The sequence below is a fragment of the Corvus kubaryi genome, unplaced genomic scaffold (genome assembly GCF_017639235.1).
Source record: "Corvus kubaryi isolate FWS band 111438036 unplaced genomic scaffold, C.kubaryi_AGA036_p1.0 134, whole genome shotgun sequence".
In the NCBI taxonomy this organism is placed as follows: Eukaryota; Metazoa; Chordata; class Aves; order Passeriformes; family Corvidae; genus Corvus; species Corvus kubaryi.
Window position 1 is genome coordinate 3,650,352 of NW_024580668.1, and position 18,480 is coordinate 3,668,831.

The 18,480-nt window shown below is 40.4% G+C and overlaps 1 protein-coding gene across 3 annotated transcripts; it reads left to right on the forward strand.

Annotated features, from left to right (window-relative positions):
* Window positions 1-568: 568 nt before the first annotated feature.
* Window positions 569-17,771, forward strand: ZNF831 (zinc finger protein 831). 3 transcript variants are annotated; one of them, XM_042045800.1, is made up of 6 exons: window positions 569-830; window positions 8,708-12,956; window positions 13,446-13,588; window positions 15,260-15,429; window positions 15,557-15,708; window positions 16,109-16,571. In XM_042045800.1, exons 2-6 carry the CDS (start codon window positions 8,712-8,714, stop codon window positions 16,160-16,162), a joined length of 4,764 nt encoding a protein of 1,587 aa, XP_041901734.1. In that variant the 5' UTR covers window positions 569-830; window positions 8,708-8,711; the 3' UTR covers window positions 16,163-16,571. The 3 variants fall into 3 exon arrangements, with proteins under 3 accessions (XP_041901734.1, XP_041901718.1, XP_041901726.1); XM_042045784.1 differs by having other exon boundaries at window positions 570-830; window positions 15,994-17,771; XM_042045792.1 differs by lacking the exon at window positions 569-830 and adding an exon at window positions 2,595-5,218 and having other exon boundaries at window positions 15,994-17,771.
* Window positions 17,772-18,480: the final 709 nt, after the last annotated feature.

Sequence of the window (18,480 nt, forward strand, 5' to 3'; positions counted from 1 at the left end):
CTGCTGGACTACTGAACAAAAGTGGGCTGCCAGCATGTCTTGGTTTTTTTGGCTGTGTTTTGCGGAATATTCAAGGGATATTCCTGGGCTCGGATGTCCTGCCTGGCCAGTTGTGGAGTCGCTGCTCTGTCTATTGTACTGTGCTACTTGGTGCTACCAAGATTTAGGCACCTATTTGGCATGTTCTAAAGCAGAAATATAGGTGTCCCCTGAAGACTTTTACTGTGCAAATCTGGATACCCTTCAGGAATACAAGCTCTTGTAGATTAATTAAAAAATACCAGCAAAAATTATAACAAAATATTCACACCATGTAAAATACAAAACCTTCCTAAATACTCAATTTACCTTTTTTTTCTTTTAGAGGCTGAGGAAGAAACTTGACTAGATTACATCTGCTAAGTTAAAACAAAGCAACAAAAAACCCTTAGAAAAAGATAAAAGGAGGAAAGTGATAATTTTCATTGGTGCCTGATGGGGTTGTGTTTTGTTTTTTTTTTTAACTGTTTGCAAATCTTCAGTGTAATGGTTTGAAACCCAGTCGTGTCATTTCTTTACGCCCACACACAGAGCTGCAGTAGTGCAGACACTGTAGCAGGCAAACCATATTCCCAGCATCGGCCATTAAAACTCTTCCTACACCAGCGTGGGCTGCCTTCGCCCCCTCCTCTCTCTGCACACACCCCACCACCCACCCTTCACTTTTCAAATGCTTAAAAAAAAAGAAGAAGAGAAAGACACTGAAAAAAGAAAACAGGATGCTTCTTTTGTTTCAACGCTATTCCAGGGACCTGAACCTCTCCACCTGCCTGTGAATTGGCCACCTAAAGGTTAGCAAGTGTTTTGTTATCATTTTCTATGGACAGAGAGAGAATTAAATTCTAGATGGTAAGACAGGAATTTTAAAGTTACAATTTTTATTTTTTCATTGTGATGGTTCTTTCACTTAGCAACGAGAAAGATTTTTTTTCTAAAACACAAAGCATTTCAGTTCTGGCCCCACTTCAGCTTTTCAGAGGGCTTTAATCGGTATTTTTTCATCATTTAGTCCAGCCTCCTAAACTTTAAAAGATGGATTAGGGTTATTATTTTTCCCTTAGAGCAACCTGTTGATTGCAGTCTGCTGGCTGGAGGTTGTTAACTCTTTCCTAACATGGGAAATGCACAGGAGCAAATTTGATGAAAGGACAAAAGAATCAAAATCCTTTGAGGATTTTAAGCACTAAAAATCCTATTTTTTCCTCATTGTGAAGTCACCAAAAGTGTTACAAAACCAACAGATATATTACATATGTTAGATATGTTTCTTTTTAGAGATAATGATGTAAATCTAAACTAGAGACATATATTAAACTAGAAAGCATTTCTTATTGCTGGAGCTGAGAAAAGTAGCAGTGTAAGAAGTAGAATAGGAAATATTCTTGATACAAATTGCATGAAGAGGTCAAAAAGGCCAATACAGTGTTTACTTACACATTAAAATGTATTTTAGGTAACAATATTTTTACTGATTTAAGCCTTTGGAATGTTTTCATTTATGGATATTCAAGAAAAGGAGCATAATAATTATAGAAAACTGCTTAATAATGATCAAACCAGTTGCTGCTATTCTGGAACAAAGGGAAGGTAAAGCAGATCCTGTTCTTCCTAAAAGATTTTAATACTGTATTCTGGTACAGTATTTACAGAAATAATTGTTAAAAAAAGGCCAACCTAAACAGTTTTGCTGATATTACACAATTGTGGAAGTAAGCGTCAATAATATTTGTCCTTAGGATATGGTACAAGAAAGTTCCCCCAGCAGGTTTTCTAGTGGCTTCGTACTTCAGTAACACATGAAGAAGGGCAAAACTTCAGAACAATGACTTGTACCAAGCAGCAAGATTTCCCAAAGTCAGAATTTGAGACGTTACCGTGGAAAGACTATAAAGGTTTCAGAAGATGATAGAATTAAACATTTTCAGCCTGATTCTGCAGGGGACTGAGGCTCCCAACTTTGTTCTGAAGGTACCGGCAGCGTGCAGGCTGCGGGTGGAACCGGCAGAGCTGTGAGATCAGACACATCCCTTAAGAACAAGGGGAAAGGTGAACTCAGTACTTGTGTTATGAGACATTTCAAGATGCAAAGTCAAACCGAGAAAAGAGCAAAGGCAGAAATAGCTTTTAAGTAAAACAAGATTAACAGTCATTTCTGGGCTAGCCAGGAAATGGGTCTGTTCCATTTTGCTTGTTTGAATTGAGAACTAAAAAACTCCAGACCTGGGGTGTACTCACAAACATTTTGATTCCATCACAGAAGTGGTGTTTGAAGTACCTGCACAAAACTTATTTCAGACCCTGTGGTTCACTATGACTCTATGATGCTAAGATTGAAGTAGAAGCTTTGTGTGGTCTATCAAGGGAGTTGTGCAGGCTGTCAGTGGTGGATGAGCAACTGGGAATGATAATCCCAGTGTCTGTATCTTCCTCTGACAGCAAGACACTGTGTACCGCCCTCAGCATCCCTGCCCTCAGAGGAAATATTAATAATTAGCAAACCTGTAAGATACTTTCTTTTCATTTAAGTTTGCAAAGTTCTTTAAAACATGTAGTTGTAGGACCTTTGGAATCTCTTTCCTCATCAGCACAGGAAGCATGTTTTTTGCTGCTTTCACTTGCTCACACCCCTGACAAAACTCTGTAGGTGTCTTTGAAGGATGCAGGGTTTTAAACACCTGGGGTGGGACCTTTGTCACACATACTTGGGACCCAGAAATGTGTACCAATGGTGAGTGACTTTAATGCCTCAAATCCTGATGGGGACATGAATTGAGAGTGGACTGTAGCCCCAGAACTCCCTTCTGTGCAGCACCTGACAGCGGGCTCAGCTTTGTGCGTAAATTGATACTTTGCTGTGCATTGAGACAGCTGAAGTTAGCAGGGTTTCTCTGAGCAGGACAATATTTTAAATTTAAATGAATATAAATAATCTTGCATAGAGATTGCAGCTGAGGAAGCAACACACATAAATAGATTGATTAGAAAGAGAAAACAAAAACCACTTAATTTCAAACAGAATTAATGCAGGATAATACTCTGTAGGTGCTCTGTATTTTATGTACAGGTCAAATTACTTCCAGCCATTACAGCAACCTGTTCATCCATATAAGAGGAAAGAATCACAGGATGCTGTGAGGGCAGTCTGATTCCAGAGTCACTTATTCAAAATTTAGAGATTTTAGATCAAGCCTCAATAGGTTCTGCTAAGCCCTGAAACTTCTGTGATAGTGGCAAATACCCAGACAGCCACTTGCTTTTGCTGTAACTTGCTTTAATTAATTATTGTCTCCTTAAGCCTCTCAAGGCAAACAGTTTGCAGTTTTAGCATTTGGAATTTGATACTGAGTGATCTAAATAATGAACTTTAAATGCTTATATGTGTTTTCAGTTTGTTACTAGTTTGTTAATAGGTCCAGGACACTGCTGCAATCATTACTACTGCTTAAATTAAGTGTCCCTTTTAAGTAAATTCACCTTAACTTAATAATAGTCAGTCTCAAAGTGGAATAAAATATAATGGCCTCCAGAAATGTGATCGAACTGAAGACAAACTAATTTTGACTGGTTATGTAAAATGCCCATAATCATCTGTTTGTATGATTTGATTCATGCCAGTGTTCTATTATAAGATGTGCATCTTTTTTCCCGTTGGTTTGTTGACTGTAGCATGCAGTAATCCTCCAGAAGATCTCACTTAGAGGTGAGAACACATTCCTTTAGGAAAGTATCTCCCAGCAGAGCTGAAACTACTTGGTGCATGTAATTCTCTCCATCTGGACAGACTGAGTCTGTAAAGCAGAAACATGAGTCACTGAAAAGCGGTTCAGAATGTCAAGTATTTTCTAGATTCACGGATTTGAAGCATCTGCAGTGCCATTACCAATGACTGGGAGCATTTCAGGGTATGGTAGAAACCAGGAGGATTTTAAGCAGTAATACTGGGCCCTGTTAAGAGCTTTCTGCCCCCTAAATAACTACGTGACAGGCAAGAAAGATGGGGAGAACAAGACAGAAATATTTCTCCACCACCAAAATTAGAGGCCTGCTAAATCAGGGCTCCAGAAATAAATGGAAAACAATCCAAACAACAGGCAAAACTCTTCAGGATCAATAAAACTGTTTGGAATGGAAATCTACTGAGGCCTGTAGCATAGATCTATCACCAGGATTATTAAAAGAAAGAGCTCCCACTGAAGTGGATATTGGACAATTATAATGTTACAGTTTGACCACTCCCAACAAGGGACAGGCTGCAGGGTCTGAACTGGGCAGCTGCTCATCACAGGGAAAATAAAAGCTGTATCTTCCAAAATATGCTGTTCCTAAGGAAATTATACAGGCCAGCTATGCCAGTTTTGTTACATTATTGGGAATTCCAGTTTGGGATTCATTCAGTCTACCAGCAGAGGAGGACGCAGCCATCCCAGTCCCCGCTCTAAACAAGTGTTTGCATAAAGAAGAGTGGCCCCCCAGGACCCCTCAGTGCTGCTCACTGTGTCACCTGAGCACTCTTTGGGAAGTCGACCCCCAAATAAAGTTTACTTTTTTAAATGACCCTTTCACTTGACTGTGCCCTATCCTGTTTTCCCTGCAGCTTTCCACAAGTTTATGGAGGTTTGTTGAGCACAACATAAACACTTTTAACATTCCTGAGGCATTTTCCCACCTGGTTACTGCTTTCTCCCGTCCCACAGGGCACCACTAGAAGAAGGTGGTGGACAACACCCACGCTGGATAAGTTTAGCACTTCATATGTGGCAAGTGTCTTCTCTCCACCATTGTTTTCTTTCCCAACATATTTTAAGAGAGCCCTTTACTGTAAAGTTAAAATAAAATTACCTTTAGGAGTATAAATAAAAAACCCTACCATGGTGTCAGTGTATTTCAGGACAAAAGACAGAGCACAAACCCCCCACGTTTCGAAGATTCTGTTTAGAGCTCCCTACATAAATAGTGATAAAGGATACAGAGAAATTGAAATGCCACTTCATTTTCTTCTGTTTCAACTCTTCCTGTTTTCTGAAGGTTGTTACTGTGACACCAATGTAAAAAAAAAAAAAGAAAAACCCAACTTCCTACTTCTAATCTGTTTCAAGTCTTTGTCCTCGTTTCTCTCTGCTTGCATCAAGTATTGACAGAAATTAGACTTTTATTGCTGAAATGCCTGGCTCAATCAAAGGTACGTGAGGTAAAATTATTTCCAGACTGAAGACTTAATTATTTCCAGACTTCCACTCTGCTCCCTGGTATTTAAGGTAGGGATCACTAAAAGGCTTTTAAAAAGGTAAAGACTCCTGGTATAATTGAGTCTATTGTGTATGTTCATAACGTTGAAAACCTGTTTCTGTGGGGTTACAAAAATAAAGTGACTCTGTCGTGTCTCTGGGTTGTACCTGCAGACCAAGGTGGGGGATTGAGCAGTTGAGCTCTGTGTCTGCTTAGAGACTGATTCTTTGCTCAGTGGTGTGTCGAAAAATTATATGTAAGTGCAGAAAATAAGTATTTACATGTTTAGTTATTGATTTAGTTAATAATGGTGGGCAATTAACAGAGCATTTCGTGTGCCATGCAGAAGACAAAAATCTTTTGGTTGTGTAGTCCAAAATCATAACAAGTGCTGACAAAATGAAACAATTTTTATAAAATGTATTTGGAATTCAGGAAAAAGTCTATAAAAATTGAACTTATTTGATTTAAAATGAGTTTTTTATATCAACCTCTTGTATTAAAATACTTCATGCGTATAAAGTGAGTAAGAGAGTTTCTGCTACAATGATTTCTTATGTGAAACTGCTCCATTTTTCAGTGTTCCACAGACCTGCCTATGGTGTGTACCTGAAGTTAGAATTTCAAACCAGGAACAAAATAGTTGTATTTAATGGAATTTTAGTGACCAGTTTTGATAGCTTAAGAAATCAATTTAGAAAATTTTGGGCTGGCCAAATCCTGCATTATTGGAAAATTTTCCTTATCTAAGTAGGATCAAATTCTTATGCTGGTAGTTCAGTGCCACAAGTTAGAAACAGCTGAGAACATTGGGTGGATGCTCAGTAACAGAACCCAGGGGATAATAAACAGAGGAATTTCTACTTTAGGCAAGGACTACCCTGAATTAGCCTTGGGGCAGAATTCATTTGAGATAAGCTATTTTTGTCAACATACAAAGAAACACAGTGGCCTTTTTTTGTATATAAGTAACAGATGTGAAAATTTTGATGGTATTTGCCCCAGTAGAATACAAGTCATGGCAGTTTCACTCAGGAAGTACTTTTTCTTGCTGTGAAAAGCAGCAAACTACCACACCTGATAGAGATGTGTTATTATATTCTTAAAAGTACATTAAGTATCACCATTAGTTTACTTGTTGAGCTTTATTTAAAACTTTCCTTTAAATTTTCTGTCACCACTTAGGTATTTTCTTTGTAGAGCATTACAGAACACTGAAATGAGTCTCAGGCTGTGTTTTGGGCCCCAGAAACTTAACAGCATTAAGTGAAATTACACAGAGCCTCTGGTACTTGGGAACCACAGGATTCCTATGAAAAACATTTGTCTGTGGTGGCCTTGAAGGGCCCATCAGCTCTGCATGGCCAGGAGGAAATCAGAGAGAGAAAGAGTTTGTGACCCTGGAGCAAGCTGGTGGGGGAAATGTAAAATACGTGGAAGTGTATTTGCACACCTCTCTCTGGGGGAGGGGAGCAAAGACATGGTGTCTGATGTGGGACTTGTTAGATCTTATACCTACTGGGTATTTAGGCTTCACTTTTTTTCTTGAAGTCTGTTCTTTGAAGCATATTTTTTTTCCCCAAAACTTTTTTTTTTAGTATTTTGGAAAAACTACTGCGTACTTAGTTTGTATCATTGTCTCACATCTTATCCCTTATTTTATGCTGTGTTTAAATTCAAAAGTGACTGAATAGCTTAGGAACCATCTTAAATGGACTTGAAATGTTGATAACATCACTTTGCAAATTAGAGAATTCCACTTTTACTCTGTAGAGGCAACCCCACTGCACAATATGGATAATAACTTAATTTCTTTAACAAGCCATATTCTTTTAACATTCTTTCATCATTATAGTCACTACCTATAATAAAAAGCCACTTAAGTGATTATTCTGCATAGAAATGTCAGAAGTGCATAAGAAAACTCCATGCTTGAAAGCTGAGGTTGATTTATAGCATTCATGAGGAAGAAAAAAAGCAAAATCTAACACTTTGCTGTGCACTGATCAGTTCAGTTTACAGGTTGTTTTTTGGGATGGAACCAGTACAGATTTCAAACCACATTTTGAAGTAATTCTTTTACTGTTTCCCAGTAATGATAACCTATTAAAATGATCCAAGGAAGTTACAGAAATACCACTAGAGATTATGCAGTAAAGCAACAAATTGCAGATTTCAAATTGAGCCACTGATTATGTTATTCCAAATGGTTTTTTTATGGCTGTTTGCACAAGAACAACCCATTATTCATAGCAGCCAGTGGATACAGTAAGCATAACTGAGCAAGAATCAAACAAACACTCACAGATCACCTGATGTTCATCCAAACTGTAATTACAAGGGGTTATGCTCATGCCCCTATCAGCTCTTCCAAAGAAAATTTTCAACTTGCTTATTTTGATAGTTTCCTATCCTTTCCTCCTCCTTTGTTTTTAAGAAAGAAAAAAAGACAATACAAATATTTGCTGAAATAAGAAGTAGTCTGGACCAGCACCTACCCTGCATATATTAGGATAGATTTCAAAAGAACAGGTTCACTTTTTTCAAAAACTGTGTCTTAGAAGATGTTTTCATCTGGCATTGAAAGCATCTAAAAACAAGCAGTACACTATAATATCTCCGTTAATTAGACCAAATTAATTTGGGCTACACAAAAGCCAGCTTTAATTTATCACACTATTTTCCTATGATACCATCTTTTCTACTTTGCACATATTTATGCAAATCTGACTTTTAGAACAGGACACGACTTTCATTTTGTTCATGTATTTTCATTTTATACCCCTTGCTGCAATGTGTTTAGCCTTAGCTCCCTTAAACTGGGTAAGCATAGATAATATGCAGGCATGTTTAATGTCCTGTGTTTGGAACCAGTTGCCCAAAGAAACTGTGCAGTTTTTATCCCCAGAGATTTTCAAAACCAGACTGGTAACACCCTGACAACCTCATCTGACCTCAGACTGTGCTTTGAGCAGGTGTTTGGACTAGAGATGTCCTGAGGTCCCCTCTAACCTCAACTGTTCTGTGTTTTTGTATTAAAAATTACTAATATTAATTAATTTTAAAAACATGATACAAATATATAATGGGAATATGGTTCCGGAAAATTAAAATTGTATTATTCTTGGTGTGCCTAGAGCCTCCATTTGCAAATCTGAAACTGAGATTTGTTTCTAGTGCTTTGGGTACTTACTGTCGGTTGTAAGAGTGGTTTTAAATGTAGTGTTCAGTGTTCTTTACACCGTACTGAACTTTAACTCCTAGATGAGAAATGAAAAATGAATCAATTTAATTGGGAAAGGAAGTAATTATTGTCTGTTTAATGCCTGCATGTAAGATTAGTGATATTCTTAGTTGCTAATTTTACCAGTCCAGCGGTGGGAAGTGTGTATTTTATTTGCTGCCTGCCGACTCCTGCTTGTTTTGTGTCCCCTCCTGGCAGATCCATGAGCACATGGCAGCTGGCCCCTGGGATGGAGGCCCAGAACCCGCCGGCTGTCGCGGCCGCCCCAGCAGATCCCGTCCCGGGCCCTTCCCTGCGGCCCTCGCGGGGCTCCTCAGACCCTGCCCGGGGGCAGGTCCTGCCCCAGCCCCTGTACCTCAAAGCCCTGACGATCCCGCTGCTCCAGCCCGTCCAGCCAGGATGCTTCCAGCCACACGGGCCCTTGGTGACCGGCAGGAGCTGTGTCCACCTCGACGGCGGCAACATTCCCCTCATCCTCAACCCGCTCGTTGCTCCGGAAGGCACGGAGCAGCCTCAGCCGGTTTTCCAGAAACAGCTTGGGCAAAGCCTAACACTGAGCATAGTCAGCACTTTACCAGTTTTATCATCACCAACTTCTTGCGTAAATGCATCTATTGGAAGCCCGGGAAAATCAAAAAAATCTGGGAAATACATCTGCAAACACTGTGGACGAGATTGTTTGAAGCCAAGTGTCCTTGAGAAACACATTCGCTCTCACACAGGAGAGAGGCCCTTTCCATGCACCACTTGTGGCATTGCATTTAAAACTCAGAGCAACTTGTACAAACACAGGAGAACCCAAACACACGTCAACAACGCCAGGCTGCCCTCAGACTCTGACATCACTGGGGGACCAGAGCAAAATGAGAGATCAGCAGAGAGCACCACCTCTCCCCAAGGCAGCAAAGCACTGAGTAGCACCAGTGAAGACCAGGGGATACACATCAAACAACCCAGTTCAGAGACCAGTGCAGCAACAGACACTAAGAAACCTCATGAGCTCTCACTGCTAGCAAAAAGCTCTTCATCAGCTGCTTCAGAAAATCAAGAAACAATGAATCAGTCCTTCAGTTCAAAGGTTAATCAGGGGGTTCCTGAAAGAGAACCTCAAAGTTTAGCATCTCCAGGAGCTTTGTCAAATGGTCCATGTCTGAGAAAGAAGATGCAGGAGCAAAGAACTCCCACTGCCAATAAGCACATTCAGCTGCAAAGGCAGCAAGCAACCTCTTCAGAGAAGCAGTGGGATTACAAACCCTTGGACTGCAAGCTGAAGAAGTGTGAGAGCACTGACTCGGGGTATCTGTCGCGCTCTGACAGCGCAGAACAGCAGATGACATCATCCAGCCCCTTGCACAGTCTCTACGAGCACAGCACGGAACTGGAAAATGAAACTGCCTTCAGCGGCCCAAGGTGTGCCTCAGGAAGCACTGCAAAGCTGGAGGCAGCTGACAAAGCTACAGCCTCGATGCTAGAGAAAAAGAGACTGGAAGAACACATTTCAAAGCTTATTTCTCACAACAAAAGTGTGGTGGATGATACCCAGTTAGACAATGTCAGGCCCAGAAAAACTGTCCTTTCTAAACAGGGAAGCATTGACCTGCCAATGCCTTACACATACAAAGACTCTTTCCATTTTGATATCAGAACTTGCGATGTAAATAGGAAAAAGAATCTTTCTCTTTGTTCAGCAAAATCTACCTTTGCACCCCTGGAGAAATGCAAGCCAATGTTTTTCCATTCAGTTCCTACCCAGTTCTCCACAACAATCGACACTGTGCCTGTTACTCGGAGCAACTCCTTGCCTGTTGTGGAGGGAGCAAGGATGGTACCTGACAAACCAGGTTGCTCAAAACCACTTTCTCTTACTAAGCAGTCTGCAAACACAGGCACTGCTGGTTTGCTGCCTAGCAACGATTTTGCTGCGAATTCAGTGGATTTCCCTAATAGCCATCCCCGAGCTCTAGTGAGACAAACAGCAGTGGATGATTTGCCCCTAAGTAATGCGGCTGATCACCCTTCTCTGTCAGAGGAGTTGAAAGGGGCTAAAAAGCTTGGGGCCAGAGAAGTAATCAGTGCTAAAAATAAGAAACACAATCAAAGGAAGTTGAAGATGTTCTCTCAAGAAAAATGGCAAATGTATGGAGATGAAACGTTTAAGAAAATCTACCAAAAATTGAAAAGCAGTCAAAATGCCAAGAAAATTAAACAGAGAGAGAATAAGATTACAGGTATTACAAGCTTGATTCCTAATTCAAGGGAATCAGCCAGCAGCACTGAAATTACTGAGGAAAGAGATGGCAGGAGCTCTTCAAGTGACAGTCCTTCCGCCCTTGTGACAGCAGCTTCAACCACAGGTAAATCAGGAACTTGTACTGATGCTAATCATGTTCTGCAGAATGTGTCCTCTGAGGAAACTGCAGACAGAGTGTCCTACCTAATGGAGACATCACATTCCATAACTGCTGAAGCTGTAACCAGCCAAACTTCCCAAGAGCTCCGTGGCAGTGACACAGAGAAATGCACAGCTGGCACCGGCACGCTGCTGGCTTCAAGCAGTGGTGATCTCAGGCTTCAAAATCCTGAGTGTCAGCTGAGCAGCGATGGAAGGAATGATGACTGCTTGCCAGTACAGAGTAGCAACTGGGAGAAACCAAGCCCTGGGAAAGAATCCAGTGCATTTGACTTAGACTGTAAAAGCACTTCACACAATCTTGGGAACCATCACGGGACTAAGGAAAGTGGCCAGCATGGCCTGACGCCCCCGTGGGTCCATTGCAACAACAGAGAAACAGAAGGGAAATCCCACATTTTGCCATCAGAAAGGAAAAAGCTGAAATTCGAAGTGGAGAAAACACAAAATGTGATTTCAGTGTCCTGCCCTAGTCCCAGTAGAGAAACCACTGCAGCAAGTGAAGCAGAGAGAGTCCATTGCTCTGGTACTCAGTGTCCTCCCACAGCTCCAGTGAAATTCTCCAGTAAAGCAGAGGAGCAAAAATCAAGTGCAGGAATTAATGATGTCACTGGAGGTACTGAGAATGTGGAATACAGGAAAACAATCAAACTTCCCACAAAAGCTCTTAATTACAGTGACATTAACCTTCTTTCACATCCTGCAGGTATCTCAAAAGCTTCACTGGCAGGATTTTTAGGATATGAATTAAGGGGAAGTGATTCCAACTCTTTTGCCTTGCACAGTGCAACAGATGGAGATGACAAAACACATCTTGTAAAAACAGGAGCAAAAGTGCCACTTCTCAATGACAATGCTGTGGATGTGTCTCCTAAAAGTCATCATCTGCAACCTGATCATTTAAGTCCAGTCCCACAACAAAATGCCTTCTCTCCAAAATACATCCTTAAATTGCCACAGGACAAGAGAACTTCAGATCTGTCATCTTTGCTTAGACCTGAAGGGGAGATGACAGCTTGCAGACCTCGGACAGATGACTTAACCACCCCACCCTGCTCTTGCAGCAGCACATCCCTCTGTTCTCTTTCCAGTGATGTGGTTTGGTCCCCTTTAAAATCTGAAGTGAGACGAAAGGCTGGCAAAGGAGAAATTCAGTGGAATCTTCACACAAACTGGAAAACTCCAGGATTCTGTTCATCAGTCAACTCAGAAACCACAAATATCATAACCACAACAGAGAACACCTTTCGTAACCAAATCTTCAAGCAGCAGGATATTGCAAAAGAGGATGAGAAAAACAAACACAACAAAAATAAATTAAATTATCAAAGGCAAAGAGAAGAGAAGTGGATGAGTAAAAGTACTTGCTCTACACAGACTCTGCAGAAGAAAATATGCTTTACTTCTGTGTATACAAGTGGCTTTTTCATATCTGCTGACATCAAGGATGAGAGGAAGGCCTTACATCACCTTTGCTCAGAAAGTGACTCTTTGATAAAGACATCAGTTTCTAGCAAGTGTGCAGAGCCAACAATCCTGGGATGGGACAGAGCGGGAAGTCCATGCATCCTTAAGGACATCCCACCACCACTGCAGGATCCACAGCATTCCCAGAGCTCACATGAAAACCCCACTTATTTTTGCCATTCTTTTGGCACTTTCTATTGCCACACTCTCAGCACTCACTGTAAAGAATTGCCAGTGCTGCCCCACAATAACAGGACCTGGTACTCTGGCACTTCTCCAGTACCAGGCTCCAAGAGCACCTTCCCATCCCTCAGTGCTGAGCCCCGGCTGACCTGGTGCTGTTTGAGCAGGAGCTTCCCTCTGCCCTCAGAGCACAGTGGGAATGCAGCCTCTGCCCATCCCTCCTTGCACACCTGTGACAAGGAACCCAGCAGGGAATGCACCCTGTCAAAATATGACATTTCCATTTTCAAAATGAGAAATATTAGCAAGAATGTGGCATATGGCTTAACAAACACAAGTTTAAAAACGTTGGTTTCATCATTTTCCAAAGGACACCAGATGCAGGAGGTAATATTAATAATCCTATTTGCTTTCTCATGAGGGTGTTACTGGCTGACAGCCCACCCCCACCCTCTTACTAGAAAAATGAAATAATTATCAGAAGTGTATTTATGAACATTTACAGGCATTTGCTAATACAGAATTTAAAATTTATGTTTTTATAAGTCTTATATTAATTTGATACATCAGAAAGATACACTTCTGTGTGAATATGTTTCTTTCATTTGACCATTTCAGAATGCTGATAGTGAGAGGAGTGAATTTCTCTTTCTTAATTTTTCTACCCTTTATGGGGATGTTTTATATTTTTCTCTAATAGCATCTGTATTTAATTGTTTTCATTCTAAATGAATATTTAACTTAGAGTAGAATTTAAATACAGAGTTGTGCTACTTAACTCCTTTGCTGTTCAGTGGTATTTAAAAAGTGCACAGATTTCCAACCTCACAGTCAATGTAATTCACAGATTTCATTTTTTCCCAATATTCTCAACAGTTAAGCTCAGCAGTTCCTGGTGTTTCTTTCAAAAATATTTCAGAGCAAAAGAAGAAAACAGTAGCTTGCAAAAAGGAAAAACTCTCAACAAATAAACTTAAGAGGAGCCACAAACAGAAAAGGATTAAAGTCACCCCTAAATGGTAAGAAGTATGGCTTTCAGGTTCACTGGATATAGATATAATTTTGCTGTAATGGGTATAAAAACTCCACAGAAAATAAAAAGTCATCCCCAAAATTCAACCTTGATAAAATTGGGAGAAAAAAAGATAAATCTCTCAGAAAGAGCTATTCTTATACCACAGCAGTGCCCCAAAGGTAAACTATAAAAATATCAATCTGTTGTTTACTATTAGGAACAGACTTTTCTAAGCAAACCAGACATATCCCACAGAAAGATGATGCCTGGTTGGTTGAGTCTCACTATAATTTAGAAATTGTTCTTATCTGTCAAAATCGTGAGCATTTACTTTTGTTTGAAGGGAACCAAAATGCTTCTGTTTTTAATCCCGTCACAGCTCAGAGCAGTGTGCGAGGCCCTTTGTCCTTGGAAGATCCATATCCTCAACTGGTATTCACAAGAGAAGGCAGAAGAATAAATATCAAGTTAAACACAAACTAACAGAACCATCTGTAGTTCAAAGGATCATTTGGTTTAAATAAAAAAGCAGGAAGAATTTGAGCATAAAACTATCAAGGGCACATTGTCTCAATCAGTACAACTCCCCCTCCCTGTTCAATGGGAATTCATATCAGTGGAGCACTTGCCCTCTAATCTTTCAGGAGTGTGGGGCAGCAGGATGTCTGATGAATTGCTTCATTAAGAAACACATATTGTGTGCATTCATCCCTCTTACTCTATTTCATCACCAAAATCAGACAGAGTGACTCCCTTGAGGACAAATCAGTGTCAGTAACTTAATCACCATGTCTAGTTCAGCAAACAGCCCTGCAATTTTGAAGGGCCATAAGAACAGAAACAGAAGACTCAGGTCTGTGTCACCCAGCCTAGTGACATTCTTCTAGGACTTTTTTCTGGTTTGATTTTTGGGTGTTGTTTTGTTTTTGTGGGTTTTTTCCTGCTGGTCTCAGAATTTATTTATATCAGATTTATTTATATCAAATAAGTGCAGGGATTCAATTAAGTACAGTGTCCTGCAAGCTCAGGTTATGCCTATTAGTAGGTAACTGACCCAACTGGTAACCACCAAGTGTAATTTAATTTTCTAATACACCAAACACCTGAACGAGTGCATCCTTTTAGATTTACACCTTGCTCTGTGGATAGTGACAGATTTAGGGGTGGGATCTTCCAATGTACTTTAGTCTCACTCATTCAGAGTTACTGAAAGATGGAGCCAGAGTAGGAAATAAAGCAGAATTTGATTATTCAGTGTGGGTTTTCTAAATAACTGAAATCCTTATGTTGCTCCATAGTGATGATGAATAAGTAGCACTCAAGAAGTGAAAAAGAAAAAAACCCAACAACCACACAGCCTCAGGTGATTCCTGGCTTTGTGAAGTATATTGTTTTAAAATTCCAGATACAGGGAAAAGGACCTGTTATTCCCAAATCCTTTTCTCTTAGAAAATCAAGGATTTACTGAATCCTATGGAGGAAAAAAAAAAAAAAAAATTGTGGGTCTCTTGCCTAAAATCCTGATTTTTTTTTGAGTTGACATAAACAAACACCTCCCTCACAGTAATAAATTGCTGTTAGACTTTAATGCACCTGATGAGGTGATGTTATTCTCCTCTGGCTGCTTTTACATCTCCCATATTTGTTTATCCCCTCAATGCCCCTGGCACTGCAGGTACAGAGGGAGGCACATCCATGGATTTGCTCAGCTGAAAATGAACCGGCTGAACAAGAGGCCCTCTTTTCCCAACAGAGCTCTGGATGCTTTGAGAAAGGGCTGCTCATCCCAACCCCCCCGATTTAATAAGCATAAGAAGAGCCATCCTCCTCAATCCAAGATGCAAGGTAAGTATTTAGAGTATTTGTGTTAAAATTGATGTTATTGCAGTGATATAATGAGAAATGTTGTAAGTTCGAGCATGTGGGGGGAATAAAAATTAAAGTCAAAGTCTCTTCAACCTTTTTTCAATAGAAAATTATCTACACCAGCAAAAAGACATGTCATATTCCACCTCAGACAAACAACTTTGCAAAAGGAAAAAAGAAGCAAAGAATAACTCAGGAATATCTTCCCCTACTGAAAACCGAAACCATGTTAAACAAAAAGACAAAATGGATAAAAAAGTAGGTATTGTACCTTAATTCTTGTATTATTTTTTATTGACAGGAAAAAAAAAGTCAATTAAAACCCAAATTATATTCAGCTGTTTTAAAGTTGATGTTGAAACTATTTTGTATCACAGATTTTGTTTAAAATGTTGAAAAATGTGTTAAAGGTATTTCTGGGGGTTAAAATAAAATGAAAACTTACTGATGTTAGAATTAGTAAAAATAACAATTAAATTTGCATCAGTTGGATGAAATTGCTCTGGACTGAAAACTTTATGTGTAAATTTTTTCCCCTCCTAGTTCCTACAGGACATTTCTGGGCAAATCAGGGAACACCCAAGAACAAACGCCTCTGTCCAGAACATTACAGCTCCTCTGGGAATAGCTGTGACAGCTCATTCCTTTTCCTCCACAGCTGACATGTCCCTGCAGGAATTCAGCAGCGACGTGGCCATTTGCTGCTGGGTGACACAGCCCCTCGTGCTCCAGCCATCCTTGCCTGGGGAATCCCAGCCAAGCCTTCGGAGTGACCCCGTGGCAGCCTCCTTTGGGTCTTGCTCTCCTGAATTTACAAACACAGGCACAGGTGACCAGCCTGACAGCACAAATCCAGAGGCTGCTGCTCCTCTTTCCTTACATCCAGGAGCAAGCCAGGAAAACAAACTGAGAGTAGAGTCAGAGAGCCAAATATTTGGAATGTCAGATCCGGTGATCCAGGCCTCTAGAAGGGAGAAACCTCCAACTGAAGAAAACACACATTCACCTCCCAAAGAAAACTCACCTCCCAGTTCCCAGCCAGGATGTTCACGTTTGTTTGGATCGCAAGCAGAGTCTTTTCCTGAGTCAGTCACGAGGGCTCAGTTACCCAGCAGAGAACACTCAGAGAGGGCAAATTCATCTCAGCATCTCCTGGACCTGCACGGAAGTGCCGACAAGAGCAGATCCCACCTGCAGCCCAATCCCTATGGAAGGCCACATGGAACAGCTACTGCTACCTTTAAAAAGCCTCCAATTACTCTCAGATCCCCCGAGTTCAAGAGTTTCTCTGCAACACCCCCCAAGACGTATAAAAAGAGAGGTTTAGAGATGATGAGGAAACAAACACGGGTGGAGTATGATGACACGAGCAGTGATGATGAGGACAGGCTGGTTATAGAAATATAGCAACAGGCTGCTGCCAGGGGCTTGTGTGCCAGCCTGTTACAGCAGGAAATGCCAGGGATCTTTGATCCATAGTTCTGAAACATCTTAACATCAGCAAAGCCATTCCTCTATGCCAGAGGCAACATCCTCTTTGGAAGGGCCCTTCCTTTCAAGGACTCAACCTTTTTTAAAAATGCTCATTTGAGGCTGGCATCGCACATTTAAATGCAAGAGGTAACCCTGTGTTCCTGTCGGGTTTCCAGCATTGTTAACATTCCTGCCAGTCTCAGAATTCCCACAAGTGCTGGCTGCCAGTGGGTGTGTTACTCCAAGCCTGCAGTGGATTGGGTTACTTCAACAATACAACCGCAGCAACTTCCTCAGTTCCTCAGCTCAGATTTCCTGGAAGGGTACGGATGTGTTCCCTTCTCTATATCCCTCTTTTCTTGTAGTCACTGCCTTCATACTGGGAGTGACACACTGGCATTAAGGGGAAGATCTGTTCCTTAAGTATCTCTGATATTGGAAGAGTCTGGAAAAATGCTGGTCTTTTCCCATGTTGCACAAATGTCAATGCTTCTGTGTGAGAAATGACACAAGCATGCTTTGCTTTGTGTTTTGTGCCTTTTATGCCAAGATCTACTCAAATGTTCTTAATTTCTAGGTGGAGAATATGGGTGTTAGTTATCGGTATTTCCTTGTAGTAAAATTTCTGACAAGGATTTTCTCATTATATTTGTCACATTGTGCTCCAACTAATGTAATCTGGAATGTTTCATTTTTATTGTAGTTTTAACTGCAATGATGCCATTTTATGGAGGGTAAAGAAGCTATATGGCATAGCTCATTTTCTTTTTTTAACAACAAGTTTTGTGCTACAAACCTTAAAGTTTACTGGTTTCTATGTGAATAAATAATTAGATATTTCAATTTGACCAAATGTATTCGCTCACTTGATTAAGCTGATGAACACTGAAAACATTCCACTTCTACATTATAGTCAAATTCTAGACTTACACTTCTACTGTTCTTGTGTTGTGATTCACACGTAGGGATTAATGGATTAACCTACACAGGACATCTGGAGTTGCTTTTTAGTCATGCACATGTAAAAGATTAAACAGGTCATACAAAGAAACCTAGTACAAATGATCTGAGAAAAATAAATGTGTACGTGTAAAAAATGCCCAAACAGCTCAGAGGGTTAAACCACATGCCAAGTCCTGTGCAATTCCTGTGTATTTGGATACAAATGTCCTACAAACATTACAAGACTTGAAGTCATAAAAACAGAGCTTCGCATTTATCCTTTATCTTGCTCTGTTCAGTATTTGTGCTTCAAGAAAAACTGCTGGGGTACTGGGGTATTGGGGTGAATTCTAGGTGCAATGAATTTAAATAGTGTGAACTCAAAGACGTACACAAATAAAATTTTGGAAGAAAAAAGAGGAAAGGAAGGGGGATGAGGAGGAACCATCAATACTGACACAATATTGAAACATTCAAAGTTTGGAGCTTTTTTTTTTTTTTTTTCCCTAATGGAATCACTCACAGCTACAGCTGGATTCTGAATTCGCAGAAAAAGCAAAAGAAGAAGAAACACAAAGCTTATAGAGATTCCCAGATCCCAGTGTTCCCAGCAGT